Source organism: Columba livia, chromosome 5, assembly GCF_036013475.1.
Source record: "Columba livia isolate bColLiv1 breed racing homer chromosome 5, bColLiv1.pat.W.v2, whole genome shotgun sequence".
Classification (NCBI taxonomy): Eukaryota; Metazoa; Chordata; class Aves; order Columbiformes; family Columbidae; genus Columba; species Columba livia.
In genome coordinates this window covers 26,061,826-26,084,304 of record NC_088606.1, presented here as the reverse complement: position 1 = coordinate 26,084,304, position 22,479 = coordinate 26,061,826, and the positions used below count along the sequence as shown (strand labels likewise).

General features: G+C 35.3%; 1 protein-coding gene across 6 annotated transcripts in view; it reads left to right on the top strand.

The window, feature by feature from the left end:
* Positions 1 to 22,479, top strand: part of MIA2 (MIA SH3 domain ER export factor 2) — a 37,658-nt gene that overhangs the window by 12,145 nt on the left and 3,034 nt on the right. For 4 of the 6 annotated variants that reach the window (XM_065063962.1, XM_065063960.1, XM_021287424.2 and 1 more), the window contains 20 exons: positions 411 to 542; positions 2,486 to 2,507; positions 2,629 to 2,717; positions 3,114 to 3,185; positions 3,915 to 4,025; positions 4,366 to 4,437; positions 4,851 to 4,955; positions 8,470 to 8,592; positions 9,120 to 9,243; positions 10,074 to 10,120; positions 10,321 to 10,411; positions 11,810 to 11,948; positions 13,930 to 14,031; positions 15,316 to 15,376; positions 15,717 to 15,752; positions 16,697 to 16,764; positions 17,493 to 17,575; positions 17,937 to 18,068; positions 19,935 to 20,087; positions 21,440 to 21,571. In XM_065063962.1, coding sequence (XP_064920034.1) covers positions 411 to 542; positions 2,486 to 2,507; positions 2,629 to 2,717; positions 3,114 to 3,185; positions 3,915 to 4,025; positions 4,366 to 4,437; positions 4,851 to 4,955; positions 8,470 to 8,592; positions 9,120 to 9,243; positions 10,074 to 10,120; positions 10,321 to 10,411; positions 11,810 to 11,948; positions 13,930 to 14,031; positions 15,316 to 15,376; positions 15,717 to 15,752; positions 16,697 to 16,764; positions 17,493 to 17,575; positions 17,937 to 18,068; positions 19,935 to 20,087; positions 21,440 to 21,571 — 1,894 coding nt within the window. The remainder of the gene's footprint in view (positions 1 to 410; positions 543 to 2,485; positions 2,508 to 2,628; positions 2,718 to 3,113; positions 3,186 to 3,914; positions 4,026 to 4,365; positions 4,438 to 4,850; positions 4,956 to 8,469; positions 8,593 to 9,119; positions 9,244 to 10,073; positions 10,121 to 10,320; positions 10,412 to 11,809; positions 11,949 to 13,929; positions 14,032 to 15,315; positions 15,377 to 15,716; positions 15,753 to 16,696; positions 16,765 to 17,492; positions 17,576 to 17,936; positions 18,069 to 19,934; positions 20,088 to 21,439; positions 21,572 to 22,479) is intronic. The other 2 variants (XM_065063963.1, XM_065063964.1) reach the window with 1 other exon arrangement.

Here is a 22,479-nt window from a genome sequence, read left to right as displayed (position 1 = left end):
ACAAGTTGAATGTAAGTGTATTTAAAATGTGTCAAATAATTCTCTGTATTCAGTATGTTGCTTTAGTATTAATTTGGTTGAGCAGGCTTTTCTGCCAAACAAATTTTCTACCACTAAATCGTGAAAAATACTTATTAGTATTGGTTATTGTAACAGTGAAATGTATAGACGACTTGAAGGAGAACTTACTATAATTGGTAGGTTCAGAAGGAAAAGTTTTCAGAGCTTTATGTAGTCATTGTATCTTCTGTTAACCACTTCTGTTAACCATTTTGTCAGAGTTTTGGAGAAAAAAAAATAGATGTACAAGCCTATAAAAGCCCTAGAAGTAAACTGAATGAACATGTAATGTCTATTTCTGTTGAAAACATTAACCTCTTTTAGTTGAAGCTTTTTACTTTATTTTTCAGGCTGTGGCTTCACTGCCTGAAGATATGAGACCTGGTCCTGATCTATATGGTTTCCCGTGGGAAATAGTGATTTGTGCTGGTGTTGTTGGAACCTTCACAGTTCTCTTGTTCCTATATAGAAGTTATCAATCTGTAAGTGTTCAGATTACATGCACAGTGAATTAATGGTTTGAATTGAAATTGTATTCTGTTCAAGATATAGTACACTTCTGAGTTTTAAATCTGTTGTGATTGAATTTAGAATCCCCATAAAAGAGAATTTGAGTAGTCTGTTTTGTCAAGACAGTAAATATTTTGAGGTGTACCGAGTGACTTGTCATTAGAGGAAATGCAAGGAAACTTGATGTAGTAAGGCTTCCTTTTTCCTTCCCTTTTAAATTTCTACACCAGACTTTCAAAGTCAGCCCTCAATTTTTTTTTTCACGGGATACAGAGGTCTTCTCTAGGGTGTGTGTATTGGTATCTCTGTGACCGTGATGGCTATAGCCACATTAGCTCAGGTCTTTCAAGGTAATTGTAAGCAAAATCAATTCAGATAGATTCCTATCAAGGGAGTTATTTTAAAACTCTTCGAACAGTGACCTTGATTCTGTTTATTAGAACACTGACCCAATTTCACTGTGTGCTGCTTGTGAGCACTCAGCTGATGACTGAGAAATGTAATACTGAAACCTTTTAATGTACCAATCAGATTATATTTTTGAGGTAAGGGTTGTCTTCTACGGTGAGTAAGGATCTGAGTAATAACAGCTGCCTACCAAACTCTCCCTACTAATGAAATGGGGTCAGTGTCCATAATTCAGTAGTTTAAATTTATCCACAGTTTTTGCATACTCTTATACAGACAAAATGTGATTTTGGTGCTCATGTATGAAGATAGGTTGCATACTGGTTTAGTTTTACAGATATGAGCAACTGCATTTTTAGGGTTCTAACATCAACTTAGATCTGGAAAAACGCCACCTTATTCTGCAGCAGCGATTCAGATTGTGTGGAATGGAATCTGTATTTGTATAAGTTAATGCAGCTATAAGTTGGGTCGTTCCTTCTGTTTTCTAGCAGCGTCCCTCCAGGTGGTACTTTCATACCAACATACTTTCAGCATTTCAGCTGAAATTAGTCAAGCAGTAACTCCAGTGTTGTTTTCCTCCTGCACGTGTCACTGAGGCATTAGATATTACAGAAGTTACTGATAGCTTTTTCAGTCATTCATACTTAGAACACACTGACTGCTCTTTAAAGTATTAATGGTTACTTACTCAAAAGTAATGGGATTTGGTTTTGGGTTTTTTGGGCTATGACGGGATAAGGTGTACATATTACTTTTGTCCCCTTTTTTTGTTATGTGGACTTGCGGCCGTCCCATGGCTTTAAATGAGGAGAAAACAGGGAAAATCTGAGGGACCCATTGTATGTTAGGCATGTGATCCAGGCCCTGCCTTGAGAGGAGTGCTGTGTTGTAAAGTTTCTGCGGGTTCAGCCTCCTGTCTGGGCCATTTGTGGCAGATTCTATCCCGCAGTTTGTTAGATTTTGATTCTGGGGCACTAGATGCCACGTGGCAGCTGCTGATTTGGTTCTTTGCACTGCGTTGCGTCTGGGCAAGATGCCAATTAGGTAGTACCCTTACTGTGGCTCTAACTGTTAGCTATTGTAATGTGTGGAGTTTTATCCTCATAGGAAGGTAAATCTGAGCTGGCACCTGGAACTTCCCCCTCCTACTCCTTTCATACTCTTTTGGCTGTACATGTCCACCACCACTTCGTTTTGGCAGTCATGCTTATGTGGTGACTATACAGAGGTGTGTTATAAAAGTGATCCAGGTGAAAACGAAACTCCTTTTCCCTCTTCTTGCTGTTTGATTAGAATGAGAAAAGGACAGGGCAAACAGGCAGCCACGGAATGGGTGAGACCAGAGGATGCAATTATGCATTTTTAACAACAGCCTGTATTTATACTCCTTTTTAAAGTTCTGTTGTTAAGCTGATCATGGAACCCCAGCTTACAAGATTAGTTTTCAGACTATGTGCAAGAGTAATTGATCAGACATTTTCAGTATTTATTTTTTTTATTTCAGGTTAGAAGTCGACTTTATGTAGGTAAGCTTATTTTTCGTACTGTTTTCTTTGGAATATGACTTTCTTTTACTTTTTTTTTCTCCATCTTTTTTTCTCCTTTTAGTTACTTGGATGTTGCAACACTTAACTGTCTTTTTTTTAGGAAGGGAAAAAAAGCTTGCCAATAAAATTGCTGAATTAGTTGAAGACAAATGCAAAATTCTTGAAAAACTCAGCCTTTGCAAAAAAGAGGTAATGGTCATTTATTACTTTTAGGTGTGTCACAGAAATAGACTCAATTAATCAAGTATTTAAAGTATTAAACTATCTAAAAGTGAGATCTTTAAAACCTGTTGAAGTGATTCTTCACATGCTTTTCCCTTGTCGGTGCCTTTAAGTGCAACTAAGGTGTTAGCAAGTTCTGCCTTTAACTCTTAATACAATATATTTCACTGGAAGCAGTTTTTAAATGTCTTTGTTTTATATCACTGGGATAATCTACTAGGGCTAAGGCTTTCCTGATTTCCAGCAAGGTGCATTTGTGAATATTTAGGTGGTGGTTATGTTTCAGTCTAGAGCACCCTAAACCAGTGCTATTATTTATGCAATTCTTTACATAGATTCTGACATACAGTATTTCCTTTTCAGTTTGAAGATTTAGAATTGTCTCTGAAGGATGGTAATGTTATGAAAGAATCAACAGACGCATCTTTTTTTGAGGTAAAAAGATAAATGGAAATTGTTATTTCTACGATTTAAGGCAGTATTTCAGGAAAAAGTTGGTCATATTAAAAAAAAACCTCACCAAAAGGCAACAACAACAAAAAAATCCCAATCCCCCAAACCTTAATTGTTTTAATTGAGAGCATTGTTACTTGGGTCCTGGGTTACTAAAAATGACATAGAAGCAAGAAATTTAAATTAAGATAACTTTTTGTAACAATTTTATTAAAAATTATTGATAGTAGGGCAAATGGCATATTAGACAATATTTAATTGTTTAAAAAGTAAATTATTCTTGTTTCTAGGAGAGAGAGAGGGTACTGCATCAAGTATTTTTTCTCACATCTGATTTAATTCAAATATATTTTATAAGCTACTGGGGCACAATTGTAAACAAAAATTACCACTACATTTTTACATCCACCAAACTGAGAATACATTTGTAAAAGAGTTCCAAAAACGTGGATAAAATAATTAATGGATTTCATGAAATTTATGTAACAAAAAAGCAAATAGATTTGTTTCACTCTGCACCTTGGATCCTATAGAGCTAATTGTTAGGGATTTTGTTAACATGCGAGAGTCTCTAGAGTACTTTGAGATTTATCCTTGATATGGTGAAAATTGTTAGATATACTTTGTTCTCATATTGAAAATCTACTTGTTGTTTTCATATGTAGTTAATGTCAAATGTTTTATGTTAACTGTTGAAACAACTTGATTTAGGAAATGCATGAAAAACTGAGCAAGTCAAACTTGGAACTCAACCAAGAACTAGAGAATCTAGAAAAAGAACTGGAAGAAGAAAAATCTAAGCAATCAGAAAGTGATAACTTGGTAAGAATAAATAGAATCCTTTATTGTTACTATTCGTTTAAAAAAAAAAAAAAACAAAACAGACAAAACATGGTAAGTTATCTGCGGAGAAGACAAACTATTCTCTTCGGGTTTTGTGAGACAAAACCTACATTTTCCATTTTGTCTCCTCTCATATTCCTTATAGCATATTAGAAAAAATAACACTCATAAAGCAAAATACTCAAAACAATAAAAGCTTTGTTTTACTGATTTGGCAGTATAACCTTCTCAGTTTTAAAATTAAAATAACTTTATTAATTGCCTAGACTTTTTCAGTCAAATCTGTGGAAGAAGCTATATGACAACTCATAATTTTCAGGTGGCTGAAATTCAGAAGAGAGTGGAGTCTTTAGAGAATGAAGCAAAATCTATCCAGTCACAAATTGATGAGGTATGCCCAATCTTTGTAGTTTCTGTTTTCAAATCTTTGCAATTTCTTTTCTCTACGTAGTTACTGTTTTATTTTTTTTCACTTAAGTGTGGGGAAATAATACACTGCGTAAACCAAAAGACTTTGTAAGGCTTAATACTTTTGTGTGACTTGATTTAGCAACTTTGAAATTCCCATAGTGATTGGCATTTCTTGGGAAGTACAATTACCTTGTCTTCCTTGCCTTCTTACTCCACAGTGATATACAGTGTTGCAAAACTACAATCAGAAAAAACTGTTGAAATTCTAGGGAAAATGGGAGAATACATATATAGCACAGATAGAAAACCTAAGAATAAGTCTAATAATACCACCATGACCTCACTTGTCTTTGCTTCTACTGTTGAAACAATGCACTTTTTTATTTCACTTAGGCCAAGTCCACTCTAAAAGTCTATCAGATTAATACAGAGAGACTTAAGACATCCATTCAAGATGCAGTAGATGAAACCTGCCATCTCCAGGAAAGTGAGAAACAGGTAGGTTCTTCCTAGTTATCCTTAGAAATATTGTATTTTTGTATGATAGTGAGTAAATACTATTGCTCCAAGGAGCTCATCCTCAGCATGTTTATTAATACCACTTGTGTGTTCTAGTAAATGGAATGAGGAAGAGGACGTGGCTTTAAAATTATTTTATGTTGAATAACTGTGTAAAATACTCCTGTTTTAAAATAAATTAAATAATCAGAGTTTGTTTGTGGAAACATGCGTAGATTTTGGTGAGAAAGAGACCATATGATAATATGAGATTAATAAGAATTTTGCTGAGACCTGGAGGAAAGCAGAAGGATTTAAGCAAGTCCACCTTTAGGATTCTCTACAGAGGCAGTGACAAAATACTTACGTGTGATCCAGAACACAAAAGAAATTAAGAAATTGCAAAGTATGCAAAAGGCGGGTAAAAAAATTACTGTAGTACCATTATAGGTGAACTCATGGAAACTCAGGTAAGTAATACAAATGGACAGAAAAGACAATTACTTCCCAGATTTTAGCTGTTTATTTTCCTCAATGCCATAGCCAGATCTCAAAGAGTGCTGATTATTTTAAAATGTTCAGTGTATGCAATAGTTGTCCTGTGCAATAACTAGTTTTACAATGCATTTACTTTTTTTTTTCTTTTTTTTTTTTTTGCCTTTTCTAACAAGAATATATGCTTTCTGAACATTAAATGTTCCATGGAATGTTTTTGGGTGGATTTTGTATTGGTTGGTTGGTTTTGTTTGTTTTGTTTTTTTTTAATGGACATATGCTTATTTTCCTGAGTGACTGATGATCTCCTTGTTGTCTGTATAGTAACCTGATAAATATCTTGTGAAGGAGGGAATAGAAGTACAGGCCTGTGGGTTTTTTTTTCCCCAGCTTCTTAGAAGATGCTAGTGCTTTAGTCCCCTCTATCAAAATATTGTGCACATCAGACTTACTGATTCAGAAAAACAACCCAAAGGTTACTGGAAACAGAAAACTTTCTACAGGGGGAATTTTTCAGTTCTGCGGAACTCTGTTATCAGTAAAACTTCATATTTTTCTCTAATTTTAAGACTACATGTTTGTGACTACAAAAAAAAAAAAAAAGGAAGATAATTTTATTAGTGGAGAAACAGTAGATTTCAGTGTTATCACAGTGAGAATGAAGTTGCTTTAAACTTATTTTATTTCGAGATTCTCTTTTGTCTAATCTATACACGCTCTTTGTTTCTGTGAGGAGGAAGAATCTGGTTGGTGCTTTATTTCAAATGTGACAGTATACTTATGTAATAAATTTTGAGAAACAGTACACAAAGTTTTAATATAGAAGGATTTCCCGCCCCCCCCGGTAATTTCTTGAGTTCAAACAGAAATAATCCAATTGTGTGTGTGTGTGTGTGTGTTTTAAAAGAATCTTACAGTACTTGGAGTAAGATAATGCTAACTGCTGACAATTACCCTACATTTTATAGGCAATCATATCAAGTAAAACCAGGAAAAAAATCAGTAAAAACAACTCCTGGGATATAATTAACCTGCCAGATTCCTAGATGAAAATAAGGGGTTTTCCATTCCTTCCAGATAAAATAACTGGGGTATAGTAGTTCCTTAACCACATTATTTAAGATTAATTACTATACTTTGTTGTTAACTGAGTTTTGTTCAGTTTTTAGTAATTTGAGAACATTTGTGTATATTGCATTTTGCTATGCTCTTTAGTAGGTAAATAATAGGATAAGAGTTGATGGAACCTGATAGGCAAAGAAGTATCTGCTTTGCTTATTTGCATTCTCTTTTATGAAGTAGTTTGTAAGCATGTGAGATAGTTTGCTATATTAGAATATCCATATCCTTTTTTTATTTTTCTTTTTTTTTTTTTAAGATGGAATTTCACTTATGCTCAAAAGGTAACAAAGTTGTTATTTGTTCACAAAATTTAGAGTACTTTCTTCCTCTGTCCATTTGCACTAATGGGTCATAATCTTCTGGCACGTCATAGCTTAAATGTTATAACAGATGTGCTGTCTCAGGTTTATGATGTGTCAGAGAGAGGATTGGGCCTTTTAGTTTGAACAAGGGAACTGTTAATCAATTCCGAAATTTCTGTGCTTTGTGTTTTTTTTTTTTTTTTTTTTTTTTTTTTTTTTTTTTTTCCAGGAACATTAGAAATACATATTGCTTTAGCTTATTTAAAATCCTTGCATTCCTATTTATTGTAGTTCTTACAGGTCTATAAAGTCATGTCAATTTATTTTCTCTTCGGTTTAATGAAGAAACATTAGGTTCCCTTTGAGGATAACGTTTAATGATAAAAGTAGTTGCCTGTATATGTCTTCTGAGCAGTATTAGCATACAGAGTATTTTTGTTTTACCTGTAATACATAGTTTGCATGATGCTGCAAATTCATACATGGCTTTTACTGCTTGAAGGGTGCAGTTGTGGGCCAAGTGGCGTTCATTCAAATCTAGTCACATACTTTTTGGTTTGTGCCTTCCAGTTTACCTTGCTCAGGCTTGCTTGTCAATTTGCATGGCAGTTCCCCTGTTTAACTACCATATTCTGGTTTTATTTTTAGTATAAGTGGCTGTTATATTCTTGTTAATCAACCTGGTTATTCCTTTCAGTACATTCACTGCTTTTAAATTGGTTGCCTGTTGTGCAACTTTAAGCAGCAATGTTCTTTTGACACTAAGACATTTTTTTTTGTACTGTACCCTATGTTTTTGTACTGCGTGCTTTGTCTTAACAGACATTTGCATCAGTTCAGTTTTGTTCTCACAATATGAATGCATGGTTTACTTAGTATGTTGCAGTGGTAATTTTTAATGAACTGGTGCGTAAGCGTGCTAATCCCTTTACTGCTGTAAAGTATTTTTGTGAAATGAGATTTTACTAGTGGGTATTTCTAAAATGTAGCCTTGGAATCTACCTGTCTTTTTAGTTAACTACAGTTGTTTACAAAGATACATACTAGTAGGTGTTGATGACATACAGCTGACTTCCGTTAGCAGGAAAGCTTTTTTAAAATAAAATCTTTGCTTTAAGAGATATGGGATAGAGTAGGAACAATAATAAAGTTTTGCAGGTCACATGAATTTAAATATCTTTTTAAAAAGCTTTCTGGTTTTCCTTACCTCACTGACCTCTTACAGCTTGAAAAGACAAGTACAATTTCAGAAGCATGTGTACATATTGGGGAATGAATGTTCTCCTCTCCATCTATTCCCCAGTGTTTGTAGCTGTTACACAGATTGTTACTATTTTATATCCATTGCTATTGTCACATCAGATTTTTAAACTGAGTGGATTATTAACTGTTGCTAAAGCAACTGCACAATAACATAGAAGTCTTATTTTCCAACTCTTGAGGTTTAACTGTCTTGTAGTCTGTCTCTGTTAAATCTTACCGATGGGCAAGTGGTTAAAATTCTGCTTAGGTATATATAATATACATAACAGGCTCAAGTACTTTGATTTTTGTTGTAATAGACAATCATGCTAATCTGGTATTTCTCTTTGTAGCTTTTACAAGAAGCTGAAGGATGGGGTGAACGATTTAGTGAACTAAACGAACAGACCAAGATGTTTGAATCGTCCAAAGCAGATATAGAAGAAGTATTGAAAAATAAAGAGAGTCAAGTCAAGGTAGGTTATGACAGCTAGCATTGAATCACACCATTCAGACTGATGCTAATCACAATATGCCTTAAACTGTATAGAGTCTTTGTTTGCTGTCTTCATTCTCTAATGTCTTGTTTCCTGCTAAGGTTGCTTAGCAGCACAATGGAGCAGTCTGATGGCCTTGGAAGCCAGCACTTAAATAAGGAAAAACTCTTTTCAGACTATTTGCGTGGGGTTTTTTTGTGGGTTTTTTTGTTTGTTTGTTTGTTTTAATTTGGAGCATGAGAGTTGGGAGTGTATTGTTACATGTATGTACCTCATATACACAAGCCCTGCTAAAAGCATGCATACTACTCCTGTTGACCTGCAGGTATGTGTTTTAATAGAAAAAGTAATATCGGACATCTAGAATCCTGTATGTGGACCTCACTTAATGTGCTAAGGGAACTAAATTAAGGATAGAAATCCCGGAAAAGTAATTGTAATGGTAACTACATGTTCATTGCTTGTATTTATTTTACCCTTTGTGTTTTGTGTGGGTTTTTTCTTAGTCGCTGACACAATACTTACTGAAGATGAAAGACTGGAGTTCAGCAATAAGTGAAGATGATGACACTGAAGATAATCACTGGGACATAGATATAAAGGGTGAGACAGAGAATGGAGAGCCCTTAGGTATGGTTTGTATAGCTTCCTATCTTAAATATTAATTTAGTAGATGTTTTAGAAGTACAAAACAAACAAACTTCTAGGAAAGTTGAAAGATTAGCTTGTAGAAATTGGATTTTCAAAACTCACCCAGTGTTATCCATGTCAGACAATTAACTGATGCTTGGACACCTCTGGAATAACAACCTGTGCTACTGTTTAGCAGTGTGTAGCTGTAGATAAAGCATATGTATTATCAGAGAGCAATGTAAAGACTCAGTGCATGGTCTCTTGCAGAACAACTTTAGCCTGTGTTAGTATTAAGCAGTGATTCTCAAACGTTTTTAGGTGGAAACCTTGCTTTCCATTCTTCTTGAAGCTCCTCCCAGCAGTTGCACTGTGGTCCTTAGAGCCTGATTTCTTCATCCTTGTCCTTATGCAGGTGGTACTTGTTGCAGACAGTTTGGTAGCACTGGAGTCAGATGGGTGTAGATGTGAGTGCCCTCAAAACTGTGGCACAGAAGAGCCTTTCTTCCTCTGTTTCCTTGCTGCAGCCTCTTTTTATGCTGATGTTGATTATGCCATAGGCCATGGCCCAGTAAGTGTTAGAGCGTGTATTCAGCCTGTCACTTTTAACATGACCATTCTGAGTCTGGTTGGCAAACAAAACACTAGAATATAGGCGTATCCCTCTTGCCCCCTTTGTTTTTTTTTCTTTTTCCTCCAAATATGCTACACCTACCATGGTATGTTGGGGCTTGCATTTTTAGATACATATGTTAAAAAAGTAGTAGTAAGCTCTTCCACAAACTTTTTTGTGCTTTACATGTGATATATTACTCTGTTCTGTCCATCAGATGATCAACAAAAACGAACTGTGAAGAAATTGATCTATGCTGCAAAGGTATGTGATTTTAAGAAACTTGTGGATGGAAGTGGGGTAAACTAGAGGCAATATATATAATTTTTATGGTAAATTTAATTGCATATAGATATGAGCATCACTGAATTAATAATCTTTTAATGTTTAATTAGATATTTTTGCATGCAAACAGGTTTTGGTAATCTTAAAATGCCTTTTTTTTTTACTTTTTACTCTTGTAGTTAAATGCTTGTTTAAAGACCCTGGAAACAGAACGAGATCAAATGTATTCAAAACTGTCTGATGAAAGTAAAGCTAAAGGAGAGCTTACAGGTAATTAAATGGTTTTTTTTTGCCTTTAAGATTAATAAGATGTTACTTTTGTAAAATGAGGTCATGGGCTGTAAGTATTACTTGCAGTAAAGACTTAATTAAGTTACATTAGTAGCTCTACTTGATTTTTAAAACACCTGTTTAAGTTGCTAAGCTGTTTTAAATACTTGATTTTTAGAAGGAGAGCAATCAAAGATGCTAAAGCACCATTTGCAAATTTTGTTGTACTCTTTTGAAATATTCTGTAGCTGTGACGTTATAGAATCTTAAAATATTTGGGCAAAGTGATGTTAATATACAATACCTTCTTTATTTGTTTTTTGTACATGAAACACTGGAGTTTTAATCTAAATTTTTGGTAGCTTAATTGCAGTTAGTTTGCAATAGGTGCAAGCTCAATACTTATCATAGAATCATAGAGTAGCTTGAGTTGGAAGGCACCTTAAAGATCACCTAGTTCCAGCCTCCCTGCTGTGAGCAGAGACGTGTTCCACTAGACAAGGTTGCTTGAAGCCCCATCCAACCTGACCACCTTAAAATCCGAAATACTGCATTTAGAGAATTGAACCTATAAAAGCATCTTACTCTGTTTTTTTCCTTTGTGTAGGACATACTGAATTATACCTTATGAAATGAAGCCACTGCCACTTTAATTCAAATTAAAGCCTATAATTAGCTGTTGCTTTCAGAGATAATAGCCAGCAGAGTAGCCATCACATTTGATTGTACTGTGCTTTGTTATTTGGGTGATTAAATGCTCTGTAAAACTCTCTTTTTCAGTTTTTTTATAGTCCTTAAAACTGACTCTCTGTGCAAGTGTGTTTTCAAAAGTGATTGCAACTCTGTCCCATAAAGATATTGAAGCTTACTTGAAGCTTGCTTTGTTTGTTGAAGAGAGTCGTAGGAGTAGTAAACAGAGAAGAAACATGAGTGATTTAAATTTGGAAAGATAAGGTAGTTTGACAAATCTGAGTTGTGCCTTCAGGTGACTCAGCAAGACCTTGTGTGGATAAATCTGCAAGAGTGCATGACGGTATTGATTTTACTCCTTTAGTAGAATAATTACAATAGGAGTCCTAAATGAAAATTTATATTGTAAATTACAAAACTGCATTGTTTTCAAAGAAGCTATACAATTTAGAGCAAAGGTGAGATATGCACTCAGCACTGCACTTTGTGACAGGTAAATGGTATAGCTGCTGTTTTTCTAACAAAAGGAGCAGTGCTGCTGCTCAATTTGTATAATTTATTGACATATATGAGCATATTATTGCTTGTATTATTAAATCAACATAGAATCAAAGGTTTTTACTGACTTGTAATATACTAAAATATTGCAAATACTTTAATTTTTTAAATTGTACATTGTCCCAATATAATCATCTCTAAATTTGACAGAACGTATCGAAAACCTTCAAAGTCAGCAAGCTTCCTTGCAGTCTGAAAATGAACATTTTGAAAGTGAAGTTCAGAAGCTTCAGCAGAAACTTAAAGTAATGACTGAGCTTTATCAAGAAAATGAAATGAAACTACACAGGTGCCGGTTCCTCTTCTTATATTCAATGCTTACTGTTTGATTTGAATATAACTCTTTGATTCAGGGGGCTGAAAATTATTGAAAATTTGAATATTGCTTTCCAGAGTTTTATGAATTGTAAAGACTGTTACATTACACTTTCATGTACATTTGTATCACAGTAATTTTATAGAAATTGTCTCCATGAAAGTAGGACTTTTCCACAAGCAAGTTCAAAAACAGAGATAAAACAGCTATTAACAAATTTTTAATCTGGGAAATGAAATGGGTAAAGTTGGAAAGCTTCATTTTTAAAAATTTTTTTTTAATTAAGTTATGATGTAATACAGCTATCGAAGTTGATGAAAGGAAGATAATCAGTAGATGCCTTAACCATGAGGTATATTTTGTATAGTAAAGAGAGGCAGTAATGTCAGCAGAGGAGTGATGCTGTATATCAGGGGTTTCAGAAGCATTTTCACCGAGGGCCACATCAGCCTTGTGGTTGCCTTCAAAGGGCCAAATGTAATTTTAGGACTGTATAAATGTAGGAGTAGTAGCTGCATATGAAACTAAGCTTTGAGTTAAAACATGGGCAAGCTAACTATTATAAGTAAGCAACATAGAAACCCTGTGAATCAGGCTTTCATCACCAAGAAAGACAGAATATGAGGGCTGTACTGTCAGAGTCAAGATGATAATAGTAGAGATTCCGACTTACTGATTAAAATCAGACATATGTTAAGGACTAGAAATAAATGTGATTGGTTTGGGGCACATAATAATCTTCAGAATTGTGTGCATGGATGGGGCAGGGAGGGAGCAGGGAGCATCATTTTAGGGCATGGTGGTAAAATTACAGTTTCATTAGCCAGAAATTATTTCTTCAAGGAGTAGACATAATCTTAAAGGTAGCAAGAGAAGCAGCGCAAGTCTTGATCCTGTACTGAGCAGCATGCAGGACCTTTTTAAAGTATTACTTTCAATAATCTGCTCTGTCTTTTATGTATGTAGATATAGACATTTGGCATCTAATGTAGATGCAACAAAAGCTAGAAATCCACTACATCAACATTAAAAAAGAGCCGGGGGGGCAGGGGGAGAGTGGAAAGGAACCTATTAAAAAGAAGCTATGATGGGCAGTCAGAAAAGAAAAATGTTTGCAGACTATGTGGATGATATTTTAAAAATACCACACTGAAGCTCAGGAAATGTAGAAAAGCCAAAAAGGAGTGGGGATGAGATAGCAGAATAAAAGAGGCTATTAGTATTAAAGGCATCATTTTAAAAGCTAAGTGTGTTCAAACAAGGGCAATAGAAAATGTTCAAAAGACCCATGATTTAGGTAGTTTGATTGTGAAGGCCTGTTGTTCATGGGGAAGATGACCGGTTTATCCATTCAGGGCTGTGCACAGCAGTCTCTGTGTGTGTTCTGCAGAACTAATTTGTGCATGGTCTGTGGTCTGGAATATGCGTTTTCTCATCTGTAGTGTCCGATAAGGTATAAAGAAAGACGGACCCGCAGATAAATTTTTAATAGCTAATAACCTTTTTCTTCTTCAGAAAATTATGTTAAAATGTAAAAAAGTACCAGAACAAATCAGTGGAAGTCAGCGTAGTTTGGTATTTGATTTGATTTGATTTCTGGCTGCATTTTTCCCCCCCTACTCCCTCTGTACCTGCCCCTGCCCCAACAGAAATATTCTTTGGGAATATGGATTTTATTCCAGATTCCTTTTAGGAATAGTGGTAATCTAATTGTTTCATATAGACCAGTTACTTAACTGGAAAAACAAACAAACAAACACAAACAATAAACAACAATATGAGTACAAACCTGTTCTATTTCTGCTATTTCATATGTTGCCTATACACCTCTTTATCTGCATGAATATCATGTATTCGTCATGCCTAAATAATTGGACAAGTTTTTCGTGACAGACCAACTACAAAATTGTTGATTTAAAACAGAATTAACCATAGTTTTTGAATTTCCTTAAAGGAAGCTGACAGTAGAAGAGAGAGAACGCCTACAGAAAGAAGAAAAGCTTTCTAAAGTAGATGAAAAAATTAATCATGCTGCTGAAGAACTAAACAGCTACAGGTAATTACAGATTTTAGTTACTGTAATCACTTGTTCCTAAGTGAACAAAAGGCAATAGAGAATTAATAGAAACGCCAGTGTAAGTGAATGTCTTTTCTTCCAGTTTCTTTGTTTTGTGTGTATGTTACATGCCGCTTTGGGTGTAATAATACATACTAAGGCAGTTTCTGCTTTCTTAAAGTGTTTAGGTATGAAAGATCACTAGCAACTTTTCTTCCATTTGAATGCTAATTGTATTGACATGTTAGCTTTAATGGAATGGTAGAAGTGGGTCTCTAATCTAGTTCCTTTACTGAACAGAGATAAAAATATGAAGAGAATGCTGAGAAATAAATGCAATGTTCAGTTTTCCTGTAGGTTCTAACATATTTATGTTGTATAATTATTGTATTTCTGTATCTCTAAGCTTGTCAAATAGTACTGTTGTTTAAAAATTCTTTAGTAACATACTGTGATATGGGAATATTTTCTGTGATTATTTTTTAATTGCTTTGCTATGTTTTGTGTTACACCAACTCGGTACCTCTGCTTTCTGGCATAATTATTCAATCTGTAATGTGTATTTGCCATCTTCCTTCAATGTTTATGGGATAATTGACCCTCACTGAAGGACACTGACCAACAGTGCTTCCTGAAGAGTTAATTAGATTAATTCTTCTCTAGAATGTTAAGTTCTTGTAGACACTCTTCAGTATTCGTACAGGAAGATGGAATTCACCCTTCTTGATTTACTCTAGAATGTGAACATTGTAGACATCTTAAAGAGAATGTTAATATTGCAAATGGAGTATTATTAAACAATGAAGGTGTCTTTGGCCCACCTCCTGAGAGAATGGAGAACCTGGCAAGGTTGTGCACGGGGCAGCTGGCAGCAGAGATGGCATTGTACTTTCTGTGGTCTTGAAATTTTAGACCAAGTGACTGTGCCTCGGGACTGACTGCAGTAGCATGTGGCAGCGTGATGCTCCAGCCATGTTGGTACATCTGCTGAGCTGGGTGAGGCTGCTTACTAGGGTGTATGTGGAAATATAGCACACACCACTGAAAAGCTGGGGAGGTGTTGCTTATTTGGGTTCTGTTCTTTTGTTTACATTCCTGTTTACACTAATCTGGGCCCTAGAATTTCCACTGCTACTACAGTTTTTCTGTGTCTCCTGGGCCTAGGTGACAATACTGTCTTTTGGATTAAAAAAAAAAAATCTGAGTACACCTTGTGTTTACTATGTTTAAAGTTGCTTTCCTCCATATTTTATTACAATGTCATAAATTGTAATTTTGTTATAGACAGCGAGCAAAAGATCTTGAAGAAGAGCTAGAAAGAACCATTCGTTCTTACCAGAATCAGGTATGTGCTTTGTGTTACTTAGATCTGTGCCAAGTAGGAGGGATGTTATTGCAGCTGAAGTACCACTTTGAGGCAGGTTGTGGCGCTACATTTGGCTTCCTTTTGTTGGGTGGTTCCTTGCCTCTTTTTTTTCTTTCTTCCCCTTCTTAGTGCCCTCTGGTTTTGACTGATACAATTTCATAGTAGAAATCACAAAATAACCTTATGAAAAAGTTAAATTTTAAGTTTAGACGTTTAATTATAAATTATTCACACATAAAATTTATTAATAAGAGCTTATACTCAATCTTAAGTTTTATTTTTTAGATGAATAATGATTTGATGAATCTTGCTTCCACAGATTACTTCACATGAGAAAAAAGCTCATGATAATTGGGTAAGTTCCAGATACTGAATTTTCTGAACTTTGTGCATCTTCCTTTTCTTACTTGAATAGCTTGCTTTATCACTTTTTTGTTTCTTACTAAAAACACAAGCAAAATTAACCTGTCACCTTCAAACATACAGTTTTCTTGCAGAAATACACAAAAGCATGTTAAAAATACTTTTACCATAAAAATAGTTGGAATAATTAAGCTGGATGCGTACAAGCACAGTAGAAAGATATGAGAATATTATTTGCTATAGCAATAAATCTGCTGGATAACATGTTACCATTTAATAAATGTGTGACATTTTGCTAATAATAAAAGCTTTTGGCCTTGTTTCAATGCCATTTTAAGATTTTCCATGGATGTTATTCACTTCTTTTATCTACTAATGGAAGACGTTATGTCCTGTGAGAACAGTATGTTCCATTGACAGCTTCCTAAGAATGTTGCTACAAAATCCGTTTTTACCTTTTTTCCCCCAAACAGGAAACTTTAAAATATCTCCTGACTAATACATTCTTCAGTTTCGCAGAGTGGTCTGTATTAAGAGAGAATCCTGTTAAAAGTTGTAGTGCTTCATGGTCATATTTTTACAGTCTTTAACTCTATGATTTTAAAATAAAACTTCCTATATAAGATTTGAGACTCTAAATCTTGTACCTATTCTTTAGATACTTCAAAGCAGCTACAGCCAAAGAATTTCATTTCTGCTGTTCTAAGCAAGAAAGTCATATCATTTCTCTAAAAATTTGGGTAGTAGAGCTGCTAATTTCCTTTGGTGATGTATGTTGGTCTCTGTTTCATATGCTTTGTACACTAGGCATGAATATCTAGTCCACACACTTCAGGTAGGAAAATAATATCTTGGACCTAGGACCTGTCCCATTTACAAAGCATTTAATTAATAAACAGCAATATCTAAGCATTTAACTTTTGTCTCTCCCTAAAGCTGACAGCCCGAGCAGCTGAAAGACACCTCAGTGATATAAAAAAAGAAAATGCACATAACAGGCAAAAGTAAGTGCAGTCCTGATGTAAACAAATGCAATTTAACATGCATGTTTTGGATTTATGCAGTTTGGTGTTTTCTAGACCTATATTAATCAATCGTGGTTCAAACAAGGCAGAGAGAGCACAGTGTTCCATTTGAGTTCTAAAAGAAAGGGAGTCATTTGAATGCTCCTTTAATAATAATGTGCAAGAAAGTAAGAACTTAAGAATTATGAGAAGTATCGAAATATTTCAGGAAAGAAACAGAATGTAGCACTGGAACTCAAAGGTTTTGGGGGTGTTGTGTTGTTTTTTGTTGTTGTTGGTTGGTTGATTTTGTTTTTTAATAAGTGTGTATCAACCAGATGTTGTATTTACCTGGTGATTTTACCGCTTATCTCAGAAGTTAATACTGAGCTAACAGATCAGGTGGTGGTGGTTGAGGGGAACCTTTAGGTATGAAGTTAACTAGTATTTGGAATGTAGTTTAGAGTACTCATGAGAGTAACATCATGCTAGGAATTGTGACATCTAACATGCCACTTCTGCTTCTGAATTACGGTTTAAACACAGCAACACAGAGAAATGCTTTCAGGAATTCTTAAGTTCAGAGTTCTGTTACATCCTTTGTCTTTTTTCTTTTTCTTTGAGGAATAAAATACCCTTTAAGTAGAAAGCCTAGCAATAAACAGTGCAATCCAGTAAAACTTCTGCAGTTTTGGTTATTTACTACTTCTGTTGTTGTTTATTTGCAGATTAACTGAAGCAGAATTTAAACTTGACCTTTTAGAAAAAGATCCTTATGCTCTTGATGTCCCAGTTAGACCATTTGGCAGAGGTACAGTATTGAATTGTAAAATAAAGCCTAATTGTTTTGGTTTATGGCTTTGTTTCCCAAGACCACAAATATGTAATTGTTTGGAAACTATCTTGGCCATGTGTATGTACAAATAACAGTCATTAAAAAAAATAATTGGGTCATAAGTGACTCTAGGTCATGTTGAGTATTCTGTTGAAACTAAGAGCGTTTGTAGTATTGATGAGAGTAGACTGGGAATATGATACACATTGTAATTAGAGCACCATTTTTATTTCGCTTATACAATTTAGTTTTAAACTTCACCTGAGAAGTTAATTACTTTATACAGTTTGCTAAACTGAATATTGTGAACTTGAGTATTTTGTTTTAACTGTTCCAGAGCATTCCCCATATGGACCCTCACCAATGGGCCGGCCTTCATCTGAAACAAGAGCTTTTCTTTCCCCTCCAACTTTATTGGAGGGTCCTTTAAGGCTTTCACCTCTGCTTCCAGGTGGAGGAGGAGGAAGAGGTACAATTCTTAAATTTGAAAACATATCTGTTCTGGATTTCTCTCTCCTCTACTATAAACCTGTCACACCTTTTCCTCTTGCTGGTGACAAAAAGTATTGAGCCAACCGATTCAATATAAACAGTTAATCAGACAAACTCTTCCTGTTTTTCAATTTGCTTCTAAAGCTGTCTAAGGTGTAACAGTACAGTGGAAAATTTACTTGGTACGAGTGGCTTGGTCAGTGGATTCATTTTAGAAGCATACATTGAGAAAAGTGAAAAGCCAAACTTAATCAGTCTTGGTTTACTTCTTGGAAAAGTGGGGTTCTGCTGTTAGAAATTTATGATTTCAAAGTAAACAAGAGTCAGTTAGGTTTCTGAAGAAAGAATACTGCCGCATCCATCTCAATGGTCTACAGTTGGCGAGAGGAGAGGGTACCTATGTTGTCAATAACATGAGACAGTTTTGTTGAGGGTCATGATACTAGGAAGTTACTGATTGGATAAATTGTTTTCCTCCCTTTGTTCTAAATTTGGGGCTGTCATATGTGGAAACAGTTTCTTCCCTAGTGATAAAAGGGACCAGGAAGGATGTGTCTAAGGAGTCAAATGCGGAGATTGATGCTTAAGTGCAAAGCAAGCTGTGATGTTGTGAATTGTAAGGGAAGAAAACCACTATTGCTTTATATTTTTGATGTTGATGGAAATAGTGTAGATAAATACTAGAGTGGAGTTCAGTATCTGTTACAGGTAATAAAGAAGCTATAATTTAATTTACTACTACTGTTATACCCATTGAAACCTGTACTTACTTCATGGGAAATATGTCTAAATGCCTTTCCTATAGGGATTTCACTAATCAGCATTGATTTTTTTAAAAGACCAGCATGGACTATTTATTTATTTTAGTTCTTTGTAAAAAGCATATCCAGTACATATGAAAGTTGATTCATTTTCTGAGTCAGAAAAAGGTTTGAGGTTGAATGTTCAACTCTAGCCATACAACACACAAGCAAAATCATACTTGACAATTTATTTGTGTAGAGACAGTAAGTAATGAAACTGAGCCGTCCAGTGTATCTTCAAATCGCAGGTTACCTTCTGCTGGTGAGGAAGAGTAAAAACTGGATTTCAGGATGCAGGATTAGCAAGAAAAGAGACTGTGCAAAGGCAGCACTAGTGTAACTTGAGCAGATTAAACAAATGATGTGTTTAAATAATGCCAGCTATAGAACAGTTATAGTGCTCATCTCACTTTGCACAAGATGCAAAATGGCTTCAAATTTTAGAGAATTAGAGAAAGATACCAGAATTCAGTATTTCTGTCATTTTTCAGACAAAATCTCTTTTAAAGGAAACTTGCAACCTAAAATCACTGATTCTCACAGTTTCTCTTGCACTTGGTTATGTGTTTACCTGGTCTTCTCCTATTATTTTTTTTCTTGAACAAAGAATTAGAACCAGAAGAGTGAATGTGAGTGTATTTTCTCATTATGTGGGTATTAGTTTTCAGTGTGCTGATTTTTAGTTTGATTAGCAGCAGGTTTTTTAGCACTGAGAAGACTTGTCATGAGGCCACTAGTTTCTCTGATTCAAATGAACCAAAACTCTTAAAATTATTATTAAAAAAAAAAGTGCAGGTACTCTAGATAACACTCTTGTTGAACTAAGTTTTTTTCATTCCAAAGAAACCTTTTAAACACTTCTATTAAACATAACTGGCCATCAGAAAACAGCTGGAAAGTCCTGTGGAGCCATGCATCTCTCAAATCTTGACAGTGTTGGCGTTCCATGATTCATGCTACTATTTTCAGACTCGATGAAGAAAGCCATAATAGAGGATTTAAAGTACCTGGGTAAATAGCTATCTGATTTCTTCGATTAGGATCCAGAGGACCAACTGCCATGTATGAAGCTGGTAATGAAAGAGGAGAACTGAGTTCTGACAGATTAACTGATCCCCACAGACCACCATCAGATACTGGGTCCCTGTCCCCGCCTTGGGATAGAGAACGCAGGATAATTCTGCCTCCACCAGGTATCATACTCTGCTTACCTACTGTATCTGTGGAAAAATGGGGTTACTGACTTGCAGTGTATGTATTTAAGTATTTTTTGCTTAAAAATATGAAGTTTTCTTGGAATGCATGTGCAATTGCACAGGAAAGGGTTTTTTTAATAGTAGGCTTTTTCCCCTTCTTGAGTGGTGCAGTTCACTTGCACTTCTTCTGTGCCATCTTTTAAATGTATATTATTACTAGCAGTGTACAATCAGCTGTTTGATTTTATCATTTTACTGGAGGTTTGTTCAGTGCATCAAAAGACCTGTCTGGGCTGGATGATTAATAAGAGATCTGAGGAAGTAAAAAGCTTTAATGGCACGTTAGCCATAAATAAAAGCTAGCTAATGTTGAAAAATACTATTTTATTTTATTTTTTTAATTTTACATTAATAGTACAGGAGTACCATGGTACAATCCTCCTGTTGGGTACATATTTTCGTGTTGATACTGCCTCTGATATTTAACAACAACAAAATCGGTCTTCACTCTTACTTCAGCTAAACATCTGTATTTCACATTGTCACTCAAGGAAGACAGATAATTTGAGAGGATACTACTGATATTACTGAAGTAAGCAGTGTGGGGGGAATGACAACCTTCCTGTGTACCTGTAACAAAGAAGCAAAAATGCTACAAGTTTAAAAAAAAAAAAAGTTAAAAATTAGGTGAAGTATACACATTAAAGTACCTCAATTATTAGATGCAGCAAGCAATGTTGTAGTTGCTACGCATCTATGTGAAAGCCTGATGATAACACTCAGTCTGCTCAGGATGCAGTTTCTCATTTGCCAGATCTGATATGTTGACAGGACACTGCAGAGAGTTTGTGTTTCCTTGGCCTGCGCTGTGTTCTTACCTCAGCTTTGCACTTGGATCTCACTGATACAGTTTGTCTTGTACCTGTGTGATTGATTGCTAGATCTGATGCAAGGAGGTAGTGGTAACACATTACAGCGCTATGAAACGTAACAGCAAACAGCATTCTCATCTAAGAATGGCTTAAAACGTATAGTACCTTATTTTGCCGTTGACCTTCACTGCTGTGCTGAACCTTTGAGTCCCCACTGTTTATAATGTAGGCAATCATAACTTTCAAAATTCTACTGTATGTTAAACTGAAAATCAATGAACTTTTGTCTTCTGCAGATCCTTAGAAATGTAAGCTGTAGTACATGGTGGAATTCCTATGTTTGGATTTTTTTAAGATGAATAGTCAGTTTGGATATTTAGAAGAGCATGAGATACCCAGATAATAACTCATCTCCAGTTATATGGAATGGGGGGAATAAATGTTTGCTGACCTGTTTCGTGATTTCTTCAATGTTAGGTGAGCCTTACACTGATCCAGTTCTTCCTCCTCGAAGACAAGAAAGATTTTTCCCTAATCCTCCAAACACTGGGAGACTTTCTGGACCAGCAGAACTACGAACTTATAACATGCAGTCTTTTGATAAAACAGGTGAGAATTGCTTCCGTGGTACTGTTAAATGGAGATTCATGGTGTATGTTGACTATATTTAGTAAGCTGTGGTAAGAGGACAACTTGATAGCTACCATGGCCCTGATGTTCCATTGTGTCAAAACCTTTTAACATCCGCTGGCCTTGGTTCAGTCTTTCCCTGTTACCAACAGTAGCAGTCTCTTCTGTTGGGGTGGGACTCAGAGAATGGTAGGCATAAGTTTTGTTTTGTTTTGTTTTTTGTTCACCTTCACTTTTCTGTGTGTTAACCATTCAGGATTGGCCTCGAGTCTGTTTTGGCATGACAGTGTTAAAGTATCACAAACCCTCATGTGCATTTCCATGCCACATTTGTTGAAGTTAGAAAGAGCTGGGGTCAGTAAGACTGAAAGAATAATGGAAAAATTTCAAATGTCCACTGGTTTTCTGTACTGAACTAGAAGGTCCTGAGGTCTCCTTCTTGGAACTGTTTACCATACTTGCAGTTGCACCCAACTTAATCACACGTTTCACCAACCCAAGTACCACTTGTTTTAAATTGGCCAATTATGTAAATTGTGGTTAATGATACTTAGCAACAGCCAGAAACTCAGCAGCAAGTTTTGGTGATTTAAACCGTATCACTGGAACAGTTTAAGAGATAAAGCCTTAACACTTATTAAACAGTTTTCATCCTTATTTAATGGCTAGTAAGTCACATGCATCTTATTCATCAGCTAGCCTGAAGCCATTAAACTGCCAACAGAACTTTGCCACCCAGTATTCAGTTACTGATATTATTAGTAGTAACGTACCATCTTTGCCCAATTTCTGGCAATAAGAGGGAGAACCTTTAACTTGCTGTCACAGGTTGGGAACTGGGAATGCTGAATTCTGTTTCAGGTTGTACGTTCAGGTTTCACAGGGAA